The sequence below is a fragment of the Leguminivora glycinivorella genome, chromosome 13, assembly GCF_023078275.1.
Source record: "Leguminivora glycinivorella isolate SPB_JAAS2020 chromosome 13, LegGlyc_1.1, whole genome shotgun sequence".
NCBI lineage: Eukaryota > Metazoa > Arthropoda > Insecta > Lepidoptera > Tortricidae > Leguminivora > Leguminivora glycinivorella.
The window spans coordinates 14,662,606-14,676,839 of record NC_062983.1 but is presented as its reverse complement, the minus strand read 5'-3'; the positions used below and the strand labels follow the sequence as shown (position 1 = coordinate 14,676,839).

Below are 14,234 nucleotides of genomic sequence, written 5' to 3'. Positions count from 1 at the left end.
TGCCGTAGGCGAATGGCATTTATGCGACGCGAAACGACAACGAAACGCCGCGAAAGGTAGTCTGGCTCTGTCGCGCTAATACGCACGAGCGATAGAGATAGATATCTACGAGCGTTTCGTTTTGTGAGCGTTTATGCCATTCGGCTACGCACCCAGAGTAGAACCAGTTTTTATTGTATTTGAATTGCAATAAGTGTTGGGAACTGTTCAAATACACATTAAGTGAGGCTTTTATAACCAACATTAACAACACATTTATTTTTACTGGACCATTAACCGCTTGCAACAAAAATTTTGCTCTGAATTGAAAACCTCAATGTCGTTTGTGGTTAATATCAACTCTAGAGTAGGTAAATATCATTCGAAAACGCAAACGTTTTGATAAGCCTCATTTTGTATGGAATTTGTTATCAGTGCGCCAAGCGGCATATTTTGGTAACACTTTACACTAGTGCCTGAGGCACTGGTCCCACCGCGAGCTAGTAAACTATGAGCTATCGGCTATAAAAACGTACAGAAGATAATCACTCTCGTGTAAATAAAAGAGACACGGCGATGTTTACAGTTACTCGCCCAGCGGTCAGCTATCAATATCGCCGTGTCTCTTTTATTTGCACGGGAGCGCTTATCTTTTGTTCGTTTTTATAGCCAATAGCTCATAGCTTACTAGTTCGTGGTGGGGCCAGTGCCTAAAGTGTGTTATTACTATAGACAACGGACTTACTTTTCCAGCAATTTTGTTAAAGGAATAATGTCCGAAGCGAGCTGAAAGAGTTCATTAGCATTCATAACAATAAAATGGGCCTTAATTAATCATCTACTTACCTACCTAGAAAACACATGTACCTATCCTTTCTACCATGCTGAACCGAAGTTGCTGGAAATGTTACAATGTCCGGTTACTACTACATATACTACCATTAGAACACAGTAAACATATTTATCGTAAACAAACTGCAGCAAAACTCTGGAAAAACCTGCATCCAACGACAGTTTCACATGTCCAATTCGGTCACCAAAAGTATAGCTACGCCGACCCCCTAATCAAGGCTTGGCCGATCCAATCGGCCCAAGCTACAAACAACCTTCTGGGTCATTTCAGAGGCTTAACGAGCCAGGGAGGTCTTTTGGGCTTAACAAATTGATACACATTTGACTTCATGCGTTGGGCTCACTATCAAAAGTAGACCGAAGCAAGACGGATCACAGAGCGAAATAGATTTGTAGGTACTTAAGTAAACTAAAACTTCACTTTACGTCTTTTCTTTGGGTCTGGAAATTAACAAAAGAAAATGTTTTTTCACCACACCCACATGAAGAAAATATTAAGTGTAAAACAAGAAACTAAATCAAATTCATATTTTTTAAAGGTTTTAATTCAAAAGCCGCATTCACATAGATTTGAAGTTTACCAGCCAGCTTTGAACATCTAGTTAAAATTTGTATGAAGTTACTTTGCACTCTTGTGGATAAAATGCAACTACCATTTGTTATTAAAGTATTAACAACTACCATTTGTTATTAAAATATTAACATCTACTATTTGTTATTAAAATATTTTTAATACCACATACGCAATTTCGGTCTATCTATACTACGAGTGAGGTAAAAAATTGATCAACTTGTAAATATTGAAAGGCGTTAAAGTATCTCAAAAATGTTGACGAACTAGAATTACATCAGTACCTAGGTACGTACAAAGCGCGATGTGTGGATCGATTTTGTTTTGTTATTATAATTATATTTAATTCAGGAAAAATGCTAAGTAGTTTTTCTTTGCTCATATCATAAGTGAGTGCTTGGTAAGTGATTACAATAGTAATCCAGGGTTGTCTGTCATTTCCGATATTGACGGAACGATTAAAACTTGTTGAAGGTCATTTAGCTTGTTCAACTTTTGTTACCGTACATACATTTTGTAAGATATTATTCTTATTATAATATTATTTTATATGTTATACTTGGTTATACAAATAATATATATAGACAGTAAAGTTGCTTAAGTTATTTTATTATTTAATGTATCTTTACAAAAAATATCAGCGTTTTATTAACTGCACGAGCACATATCTGTGTATGGAAAGCGAACCACATTAAGAGGATACGGTAGCGAAAATGCTAAAACGGAAAGGAGCCCCCCTTTCAACTTGGGAATTTTAGTTAAATGTTAATTGGCTCTAGAGTCTTTAAAAAGCAGAATATAAAAAAAATCAAAACGGTCCGACACAGATAAAAATAATAACAATCTGTGTTGAAAAAATCATTGCTCTATCTTCAAAAACCAGGGAGGAAATAGTCGAGAGCGTTTGTATGGAGAATTGATCCCTACCGTATCGTCTTAATATGTTGTCCTATACATGCAGTTTTCTATATTCGTGTTATTTGTGATGACACTCCAGGCAGAAAAGCATGGTCGCACGATAAATGATAAAACTTCGCGATGTTTTACCATGCTTTCCTGCCAGGGAGTATTCGGAGTTATATATTTATATGTGTGATGCTAAATTTTAACTCAATAGCTCTCGCACTCGCACGTTGACTGAATACTTACATATTATATATGGATTTTCAGCAAAAATAAGTAGGAAATCATTGGCATCTTGCTAGGTACCTATCTTTTTCGCAATTGCATGGTATTATAGTGCATCAGACTCGCAACAGTAGTACCTAACTTTAATTCAGTACGAATTAAAGTAGGTTCCTAAGGTACCCACTTAACTGTCCGACTTGCCTCTTGGTACTTCTGCAAGAATATACATGTTAATGCTTGCTTCCTTAAAAAATGTATCTTTTTTAGGGTTCCGTAGTCAACTAGGAACCCTTATAGTTTCGCCATGTCTGTCTGTCCGTCCGTCCGTCCGTCCGTCCGCGGATAATCTCAGTAACCGTTAGCACTAGAAAGCTGAAATTTGGTACCAATATGTATATCAATCACGCCAACAAAGTGCAAAAATAAAAAATGGAAAAATATGTTTTATTAGGGTACCCCCCCTACATGTAAAGTGGGGGCTGATATTTTTTTTCGTTCCAACCCCAACGTGTGATATATTGTTGGATAGGTATTTAAAAATGAATAAGGGTTTACTAAGATCGTTTTTTGATAATATTAATGTTTTCGAAAATAATCGCTCCTAAATGAAAAAAAAGTGCGTCCCCCCCCCTCTAACTTTTGAACCATATGTTTAAAAAAAATGAAAAAAATCACAAAAGTAGAACTTTATAAGTACTTTCTAGGAAAATTGTTTTGAACTTGATAGGTTCAGTAGTTTTTGAGAAAAATACGGAAAACTACGGAACCCTACACTGAGCGTGGTCCGACACGCTCTTGGCCGGTTTTTTTTATTATAAATGGGCTTACTCTTGGCCGAAGGCAAAGACGTGGCCTACGATGGAGTGAGCTCGCCCAGAAGATGTCTGTTCACTCTTGATTTGAAGATTGCCGGGTTATATGAGCTCGGAAATATAGCTATACCGGGTGCCCGGTAATTAATGGACAACCTTTTAACCACCAAGAGGGCACCTTATACTGGTCCAGAAAATCGACTTTAAGGTTTAGTAAAAGTCGGCTGGTTTTCGAGAAATTCACACTTTTTAAAATTTTAGGTAGTATTAAAATTTTAAAAAGTGTGATAATCTCGAAAACCAGGCGACTTTTACTAAACCTTAATGTCGATTTTCTGGACCGGTATAAGGTGCCCTCTTGGTGGTTAAAAGGCCTGTCGCCTGGTTTTCGAGAAATTCACACTTTTTAAAATTTTAGGTAGTATTAAAATTTTAAAAAGTGTGAAAATCTCGAAAATCAGGCGACTTTTACTAAACCTTAAAGTCGATTTTCTGGACCAGTATAAGGTGCCCTCTTGGTGGTTAAAAGGTTGTCCATTAATTATATCGTATATCGAGTTTTAAAAGAGAGGCTTGCCATAAAATGTGCCAAATTGATAATCAAAATAACGCAGATTGCACCAATCATTGTCGTTGATCTAAGACTTGTTGCCAACAAAAATCGTTGAATCAAATTCAAATAGATTAAGTAAAATAGTTAATAAAAAAATAAGTACCTAGATTAAGTAGATAGGCAGTCTGTTCTATTAATATAAGTATAACTTAGCTAAAGGTTAATTTACTGCCATTTTACACTGAAATAAGTCATATTCAATTTATATACTACCACCCATGTATTCACTATAGACAGGTATCTAATTATAGACAATTTTCAATAAATGATAATCATCATTTTGTAATAGAAACATAGAATAATTATTTGTTTATCCCTCTACCGTCAAGTTCTTTCAAAAATGTGCCCAATAGTTCAAGCCACGCTCCTGAAATTTGCAAATTGTACTTTAAAACGATTGTAGTAAGAACAGACATAGAAAAAAATTACACCGAGGGTATTAAGCGCGATCTAAATAATCTTATGTCATCATGTACAGTCAATCAATTTCAATCCTAGGCCACTGTAGAACCTTTTCACTTTAAACGTCGAAGTGACTTCTAATGACAAATACAGAATGGAGTCCATAAGACAGGGTTCTAGAGTGGCCTAGGCTTCAAATAGGTTGACCTATAGTTTAACATTCTCATGAAGCATAATATACTGAAAGAGACAAATGTTTAATTCCAATCTGTACTAAGTACTTAGGGCATAGGGACTTCTTTTGTTTTACCTTCGACTCTGGTTTAATTGTGTTGTTACCCTACTATATAGTTGTTATCTATAATATAGCTGTCTTAGCTAGTCGACTCTGTGTTAAAGCATAAATTAAATATAACAATGTTATATTTAATTCATGGTTAAAGTTATGAAATAATGTAAATAAATCTAGTCAGACTGATGTATTTATATAATAATTTTAACCGGAGCTTAAATTTGTACATACAATATTATGTAGATGTCAAGCCCTAGTCAATTTTTATTAAATGTTTTTATGACAATATTATTGTACTATGTACATAACGAAGAATAAGTATCTATTTGAGAAACTAATTAATGTGAAATAAAATATTTATCGCAAAAATTGTTTTATTTATTACTAGCTTTCGCCCGCAGCTTCGCTCGCGTTAAGTTCGAAAATTGCGGAATGTCCTATACAAACTTCCACCCCCATTTTAGGGAAGTGGGGGGGGGGGGGGCAGTAACCAGAAAGAGACAAAAAGAAGCCTATGTCACTCTCAATCCCTTCAACTAATATTTCCACTTAAAAAAATGAAGTCAATTCGTCACTCCGTGCGTTTGCCGTGAAAGACGGACAAACAAACAGGCACACACACTTTCCCATTTCTAATTATTAATTAGTAAGTATAGATATGAATATTGCTCATCACTTGCAAGCTAGATAGGTACTTCACTTCAGTTGGCTATAATGGGTTTTGATACGACTTCATATAACGCTCGTACTGATTGGTGCATATGAAAAAAAAATGTTGAGGTTGTAACAAAACCGGATCAAAACCATAACAAATTCTTCAAATAGAATTGACCTATAAGTAAGTAAACTGGAGTCTATAGGTACTAAAGATTGCAATTGTAGTAACAGTATACGAGAAAAATTACACTCAGCTATAAAAAAAAAACCGCAAACTATTTAAGCTGCATATCTACAAAAGGTACCTCAGTACAATCGTCAAAACGTTCCTAAACGTTTCTTCAAACACAATTTCTTTCCCATTACGACAGTAGTTAGTAGGTTATGAGTGGGATTACCTACACAGTAAAATTAAATAAAAAATCGTAAACTAAACTACAGATGTAGTGCGAATACACTACAGAAGTAGTATTTTTTCCCCTCACTAGCTCGGAAACACGTGTTTTGTCCTTTAATACCAGCGGGTAAAAACGCATTTTATCCACTAGTGGGTAAAGTAATTTGACCTTGAATAAAGTCAAATTAACTGCTTTGAAATTGATAAGAGTAGGTGAAGGTAGTAATAAAGATGATTTACCACCTGTGGAACTACTGGAAGCAGTGATAAACGCATTTTTTGCGTTGTAGTTTCCTCGCTATAATGAGAGGAAAAGTTTTGTGTTACACTCGGGAGCAAATGTATTTTACTTCTCGTGTGTTAAAAAACTCTCAAGTTCAGGATTATATTCTCGAACCACTCGCTTCGCTCGTGGTTCAACTATAGAATCCTTTCACTTGCTCGTTTTTCAATTCCACACTCGGCGTTAAAATACAACTTTGCCCCCTTGTATAACATATAACTATTCCGGAAACTTTCGTATTTCTCATGCTAGTTCAAACATTAAAAGTACATCTTATACAGAGACTGACTGAAATAGCATGACACGTTCGTACGTTTCCATATGAATACGAAGGAAAATCTTTTCGCACGACATCTGTAGGTACTTATCTACAAAAGGTACATACATACAACATACATACAATCACGCCTGTATCCCATAAAGGGGTAGGCAGAGCTTATGAAACTACTAAAGCTTCAGTGCCACTCTAGGCAAATAAGGGGTCGAAAGAAAACGAAACTGTGACATACAAAAGGTACCTGCGTACAATCGTTAAAACGTTCCTAAACGTTTGTTCAAACACAATTCCTTTCCCATTACGACCTTCAAGATTCCACAAAAATTGATTCCAATAACACTAAAATTCAACGCGCCGGAAAATATAATCTGAGGGAATTTGTGATGTAAATCCAATATGTCCCACGAAAAATAACGCTACAGAATCTCGCCAGATTCCAATATAAGGCATTTCGACGTCGCTGGATGTCGCCCAAATTGCGGAGTTGCGACCCTAGGTGCCGGGCACAGATTGCATCGGAGGTGAAATAATGTGCTTTGATATATTCCTTTTGCGGTGCCTTTTACCTGCGCTATGGGTAAAATTAAAGTACCTACTATGATATTAGGAGGAGCGGTGTTGGCAAATTTCATGTCTCAGGCGTATAAGTCTACCTCTATAACTTCTTCGAAGAAACTATAATGTAATCACATTGTAACTTAAATATAAATAGCTACTCATGACCTCTCTATGGCTCCTAAGATACAGGCTCGGCCTAGTTTGTGAACCACTGGTTTAAGCCGTGTTTTAATGTTTTTGCCTCAATAAACAATTTTTTTTTTGTACCTAGGTATAGGCAAAGTGTGTTCCTACTTTGAGATCAATAGATATTGGTACCTAAGTAATATGTATATTATAGTCTTCGAATTGTGACTTTTGTTTTTCCTTGTTTCAACACAAAATGTGTCACTGTCTCTTGTTTTTATCAAAACGTTACACTCATTGTCAAAATTCTTATTTAGAAAGACACACTATTTTTTTTTAAATATCAATTACGTTTAGGTTCAAAACTTGAGAAGTTACTCAACACTCGTCTCGTCTCTAAATGTATCGTAAATTACGCAAAAATCATCATAAATTCGTGGTATCATAAATTCAAAGAAATTACCTACAGCACTCGTTAAAGCAATTTTCACAAACAAACTCGTTATGCTTCTTGTGACCAGCATCTAATTTATACCTTGTCCACGTCGGCAAAATTAAATGCCCGCAGGCTTCCACAGTGGTCGAAAATTGATATTTTTTGCGGTACTTTTTTTCCAATGAAGTATTTCATAATCCGTTCGTCCAGTGGTCAGTGGGGTGGTGGGAGGACCCCACTTCGCCAGTCCATTTTACCCCCTACCCACTAGAACCCCCCGGCCCCCCACGCCATGCACGTTTGTTCAGGAAAAACGCGCTCCAATAAAAACACGATTCGAGGGAACAGCGTGAATCGAAAATTAATTATAGCTTTGAATTAAGCCTTAATAGCATTTTCGGTCTTTGTTCTCTTTTTTAACAAAGAAAATGTTGAATCTAAATGGAGTTTATATTAATAACCGATTGTGGTGCTTGCTGTGTCAAGCCCTACGGTCGGTGTCGCGTCACTAGTTGGCGCGGGTGGAGCTGTCAGAGGATCGTCGGCCATTACCGCGTCGTGCTGTAAATTGTACCAAGCTACGCTCTGTTTTCTAAGTGTTATGTATTAAAACCTGTATTTGATGATGTCTGGTGTTTTCCCCCTTAACAGGTCAGAAGTGAGATCCGTGAACTACACGTGCGATATATTGTAATTGGCGTAAAAGCCGTATTTGCCTACTCATTATTGTTCACGAAAGTAACGCCGGTTCTTGTGAATTACTATACTTCTGGCGCCATTCATCATTGAATACTGAAAACAGATAATCGGTAAAGCCTTGGTAAGGCATATTTTCGAGAAGAAAAGGTTAAGTAAGTTACTGATGATGCAGTACGTGATTGAAGGCTATGTATGTCGTTATACGACTTGGATACAATACAAAAAGGTGGTAGAATTACAGAGTATGGTAAGCTTTATCGTGTAGTTTCAATTGTTGGAACGATGTTCAAGTCACGTAAGTTATAATTTCATATATGTTGTGATAAGTTCAAGAACTGAATGTACTGTATGAGATCTTGAATATCATTAAGCAATCAAGGACAACTTGTGAAAGGTTATGTTATACACTTGTTAAAGAAGAGTTTTTACCTATTGCGCATAAGCAGCAGTCTTAATTCTTACCTTTATTGACATAGACTGATGTCATTAATAATTTTATTGCCATTGACTCTTAGTCTACTCTTCATAATATTCAAAGAACAGTAATAATAATATTGGACTATGAATGCCAACTATGGCAGCTAGATGACTACAATAACATCATAGTCAGGCACCATAATAATTGCCCTGAATCCTAATCATATAAAATCCATTCATCGGTAACAAGCGCAGAAAATTCTGTAGTTGTGTTGGAAATGCTTATGATATTTTATCAGCTAAGGTTTCTGATTTATTATTGAGCTTCATTAGAACACTGTCTAAATCTAATGGTTTTTACCAATATTACTGGATTCTATAATTTAACTTCAAAAAGTATTGCTTATTAATTATCCCATAAGTTACCATTATGAGAGTTCGGTGATTTAATATTGAGTACCTATTATTGTCACTAAAAATATTTTAAGCACTGAATGAAGGTAATTAGTTGAGAACTACCTGTGTGGTGTGTGAATATTACTCCTTGGATGTTATTATTGCAATTAATAATATAATGAAATCTTGAATACCTATTTATGCATTACCGGCATTGCTGTCATGGGTTATTGAACAGCATGTTTCTCTTTTCACAAAATTGAGTGTTGTGTGAAGTGTGGCATTATTAATTATGCAGGCATGTTGGTAATAAATGTAATTTCAGGAAAAGTTGTTGCTTCAATTGTATGTTCACAGAATAAACATGTTATCCTGAGGTTATTATTTACCAGAGAGATGAACAAGAGGGATGGGTGTCTGCCAATCTGCACACCCATAATAGAAGCCTAGTTCCTGCAAAATTATTGCACAAATATGTGTAATATTGTTGTGTGTAAATGGAGGTACATAAAATATAGTAAGCGGGACAAAATTGAACATGGTAAGGTCAAATTATATCATATGAGGTTTCACTTTTATGTGATTGATATCCACATATGTAACTTGAAGTAATAAATAGTAGTTCATGGTTAAAATAATGTCAATTTATTACTGATCAAATATAAAACTCACATACAAATGATTATATGAGCCTCTTGGACTTCCCAAGAGATATTAGTGGACATGGACACTGAATAACTAAAATAGAGCTAATGTGTCAATGTTTTAGAAATAAAATAGAACAGGCTAGCATGACCACCAAGGGCCTGTGATGTACAAGTAGAAGGATTGAGGTGATATGTATTGTTAACAAGATCATGTCACTCATGTCATTGATTTATTATACTGTTTTGCTAGAATGTGGCATACGGATATAAAAGAGTGTGTGAGTTGACTTATCCTCACTTTTGTCATCTTTGAGTCAGGTACCAACTGTTAATGTTGACAGTGCTATATCAGGCAGTAATATGAATGAATAAAATAGACAGGGAACATGATTATGTTATGATTTTTGCAGAACATCTAAACCTTAATTGTTGGTCATATGATGTTGTGATGGAAAATTAATATTTCCTTTTTGTATGAGAGCAAAGTCTTGATTAGTGATGAAAATTATTGGGTTATCTATAATCACATTGCCCCAGGGTAGATGATACATCTAAGTTCAGCTTCAAGCGTTCATGAGAGAATCAAGTTAATGAGTGAAGGAAAATAATGTTACTTATTTAATTTTGACAAATTATATTTGTATCTAATTTATGTGAAATGTTATATGTTGTTAGAATTCAAAATAGCTTCACATTGCTCCAGCTGCATGGTGGGAGTTGTCACCAAACTGTATGGTGCAAGGAATTATTGGCAGTGAAGTAAATATTTGATGAGAAGCAACTGAAGGTAAAATGGTTGCCAAGTTTGATGATACAGCATCAAAGACTGACACAAGTTGAGAATTTTTAACTAAAGTTCTTTGTTTGAATAATTTGAAGTATAAAATTGTCAATGTCATGGGACAAGTGCAACGAATGTACTACTAACTGGTAAAAAGATAAATACACAATAAAATATTGATGTATCAATTTGCATAGAACAATTACATGTCTTGAAATGGAAGTGATTTTAATAGAACAATTGATATCTTGGTATAGCTAAACCATGTTGGAATACCTAGAGTCAACACTGTGAGCATGTACATGTTTAAAAAAAAGATATCAATATTCTTGATAGAGTATCTGAATTGGAGTACCTATCTCATGGTCGTTCATCGGGTTGCATAGGTATCAATCTGTTCGAAGCTGTCATCATTATTACCCCTATAAAATGCTTCATAGATGAGCACAGGTCTCTCTCCTCGAAATTCATATATATAATTAATTCTAAAGAGACAGATAAATTACATTTATAAAAAAAAAAAGTAAGGGTTGAACCTTACCTAAATTCGTGCGACTAATCTAAACATTTTTATTTATTTTTATTTTATTTATTATTTACATAGAATGTTATGGCGAACACAGTTATTGCCTAAGAATTGTGGTTACAGAATATACTGGCAGGAGTCTGCTCGCCTATGCGGCGATGCGAGTCTGCACGCCTGAGCGGCGGTGCCAGTCTGCTCGCCTATGCGGCGGTGCGAGTCTGCACGCCTGAGCGGCGGTGCCAGTCTGCTCGCCTATGCGGCGGTGCGAGTCTGCACGCCTGAGCGGCGGTGCCAGTCTGCTCGCCTATGCGGCGGTGCGAGTCTGCACGCCTGCGAGGCGGTGCAAGTCTGCTCGCCTATGCGGCGGTGCGAGTCTGCACGCCTGCGAGGCGGTGCAAGTCTGCTCGCCTATGCGGCGGTGCGAGTCTGCACGCCTGCGAGGCGGTGCAAGTCTGCTCGCCTATGCGGCGGTGCGAGTCTGCACGCCTGCGAGGCGGTGCAAGTCTGCTCGCCTATGCGGCGGTGCGAGTCTGCACGCCTGCGAGGCGGTGCAAGTCTGCTCGCCTATGCGGCGGTGCGAGTCTGCTCGCCTACGAGGCGGTGCCAGTCTGCTCGCCTATGCGGCGGTGCGAGTCTGCACGCCTGCGAGGCGGTGCAAGTCTGCTCGCCTATGCGGCGGTGTGAGTCTGCACGCCTGCGAGGCGGTGCAAGTCTGCTCGCCTATGCGGCGGTGCGAGTCTGCTCGCCTACGAGGCGGTGTGAGTCTGCTCGCCTACGAGGCGGTGTGAATCTGCACGCCTGCGAGGCGGTGCAAGTCTGCTCGCCTACGAGGCGGTGCAAGTCTGCTCGCCTACGAGGCGGTGTGAGTCTGCTCGCCTGCGAGGCAGTGTGAGTCTGCACGTACCACGAGCCCGTGAGGATAAACGCTTAGCGAGCCTAGACGTATCAGCTTAGCGAGCCATGATACAAATGATTAACAAACCTGTGAGGAGTGTCAGCTTAGCGAGCTATGACACCAATGCTTAGCGAGCCTGTAAGACGTATCAGCTTAGCGAGCCATGATACGAATGATTAACAAACCTGTGAGGAGTGTCAGCTTAGCGAGCTATGACACCAATGCTTAGCGAGCCTGTAAGATGTATCAGCTTAGCGAGCCATGATACGAATGATTAACAAACCTGTGAGGAGTGTCAGCTTAGCGAGCGCTATGACACCAATGCTTAGCGAGCCTGTAAGATGTATCAGCTTAGCGAGCCATGATACGAATGATTAACAAACCTGTGAGGAGTGTCAGCTTAGCGAGCTATGACACCAATGCTTAGCGAGCCTGTAAGACGTATCAGCTTAGCGAGCCATGATACGAATGATTAACAAACCTGTGAGGAGTGTCAGCTTAGCGAGCTATGACACCAATGCTTAGCGAGCCTGTAAGATGTATCAGCTTAGCGAGCTATGATACGAATGATTAACAACCCTGTGAGGAGTGTCAGCTTAGCGAGCTATGACACCAATGCTTAACGAGCTATGATACGAATGTTTCTTAGTGAGCCCAATAAATAAAATTATCTTAGAGCCCATGTTAAGTATCAGCTTAAAGAGCTATGATACCAATGCCTAAAGAGCCCCATAAATATAATTTAATTTAAAGAGATATGAGGTATCAGCTTAAAGAGCTTATGATACAAATGCTTAAAGAGCCCCATATATTTAAATTAGCTTAAAGAGCTATTATACCAATGCTTAAAGAGCTCCCATAAATATAATTTAGTTTAAAGAGATGTGAGGTATCAGCTTAAAGAGCTTATGATACAAATGCTTAAAGAGCCCCATATTATTTAAATTAGCTTAAAGAGCCCCATATATAAATTAGCTTAAAGAGCCCCATGTGTAATTTAGCTCAAAGAGCCCATATATTAATTAGCTTAAAAAGCCCCATATATAATTTAGCTTATAGAGCCTATATGAGGTATCAGCTTAAAGAGCTTATGATACTAATGCTTTGGGAGCCTATGTGACGTATCAGCTTAAAGAGCTTATGATACAAATTCTTAAAGAGCCCGTGATCTTAATAACCTTAAAGAGATTGTTGTACAAAACTTAAGCTATAGCAGCTTAAAGAGCACAAGTTCTTTTGCTAGTTGTTTTTGTTTTAATTATGTTTCTTGATGAAATAATAATAGTTGTCTACATGAAGCTTACTCTAAAAGCAGAGTATTATCTACATGATGTTTTCCTTAAGACAGCCGCCATTAGTCTAATGTCGTGATGTTATCCTTTAGACTTTGATATTTGATTTAATAGGAAGTTGTTTTAAATGTCTATGATCCTTCCTTAAAAGTTGTTGGCTGTGAGTGCGATATTCGCCTACATGATGTTTTCCTTTTAGGCCAAACACTTGACAGTGGATAATATCGCATCAGTTGAAAAAAAAAAAAAAATACCACACTAGTATTTAAAGGGCCAACAGTAATAAAATCGTAACTCTGATGTGGCCTCAACATTAGGAGATTACTTTCTAAGTGAGAGATGCCAATTGGTATCGTTTTCGTTTGTCTTAGAAGCTATCGGATATGCTGAGCTCCAATCGGCTGCGACACAAGTCTGATGGAACGACTTGGAAGGCGCAGAAGGTGCAGGAGTTCTGTGGTGCTGCTGCTGGTCTTCGTGGGCGAAGAATTCTCATCAGGGAGGCCGAGCTAATAACCGATTGTGGTGCTTGCTGTGTCAAGCCCTACGGTCGGTGTCGCGTCACTAGTTGGCGCGGGTGGAGCTGTCAGAGGATCGTCGGCCATTACCGCGTCGTGCTGTAAATTGTACCAAGCTACGCTCTGTTTTCTAAGTGTTATGTATTAAAACCTGTATTTGATGATGTCTGGTGTTTTCCCCCTTAACAATATGTTTTATTTTAATAATACTTTTGTTAATTCACATTGCTCAAAGGCATTCTCAACAAACGGAAGTCAACAATACTCGTACTTTTAAAACAATGCCGTCTGTACATTGTACAGGTGGCCTAGCCAAGGTAGCCATCGCTACGATAGCGATAACTCTTATTGTCAGGCAGTGGCTCATCCGTATTACTACATACGATTGACTGGCACGTTGGCTAGCTAAGTCTTGCTGAATGTATGTAAGTAGGTAATACAGTGTATCCATACTCCAGACTAATATTATAAATGGGAAAGTGTGTCAAGCGCGGATCCAGCTTCGTGCCCAGGGGGGGGGTCACGTGGTAAAGGCACCGGCTCCAGGGGGGGGGGGGGTCACGTGGTCTATTTGTATGGCCAACCTAGGCTCCAGGGGGGTCATGACCCCCATGACCCCCCCCCCCCTGGATCCGCGCATGAAGTGTGTGTGTCTGTTTGTTTGTCCGTCTTTCATGGCA

The 14,234-nt window shown here is 38.1% G+C and overlaps 1 protein-coding gene across 4 annotated transcripts; it reads left to right on the top strand.

Moving 5' to 3' along the window:
* The first annotated feature begins 8,245 nt into the window (after positions 1-8,245).
* On the top strand, positions 8,246-13,718 carry LOC125232878. Of its 4 annotated transcripts, none has more exons than XM_048138692.1 (2): positions 8,246-11,607; positions 13,411-13,718. In XM_048138692.1, the coding sequence occupies exons 1-2, from the start codon at positions 11,104-11,106 to the stop codon at positions 13,657-13,659; spliced, it is 753 nt and encodes a 250-aa protein (XP_047994649.1). In that variant the 5' UTR covers positions 8,246-11,103; the 3' UTR covers positions 13,660-13,718. The 4 variants fall into 4 exon arrangements, with proteins under 4 accessions (XP_047994649.1, XP_047994648.1, XP_047994652.1 ...); XM_048138691.1 differs by having other exon boundaries at positions 13,408-13,718; XM_048138695.1 differs by having other exon boundaries at positions 8,246-11,737; positions 13,411-13,566.
* The last annotated feature ends 516 nt before the right edge of the window (positions 13,719-14,234 follow it).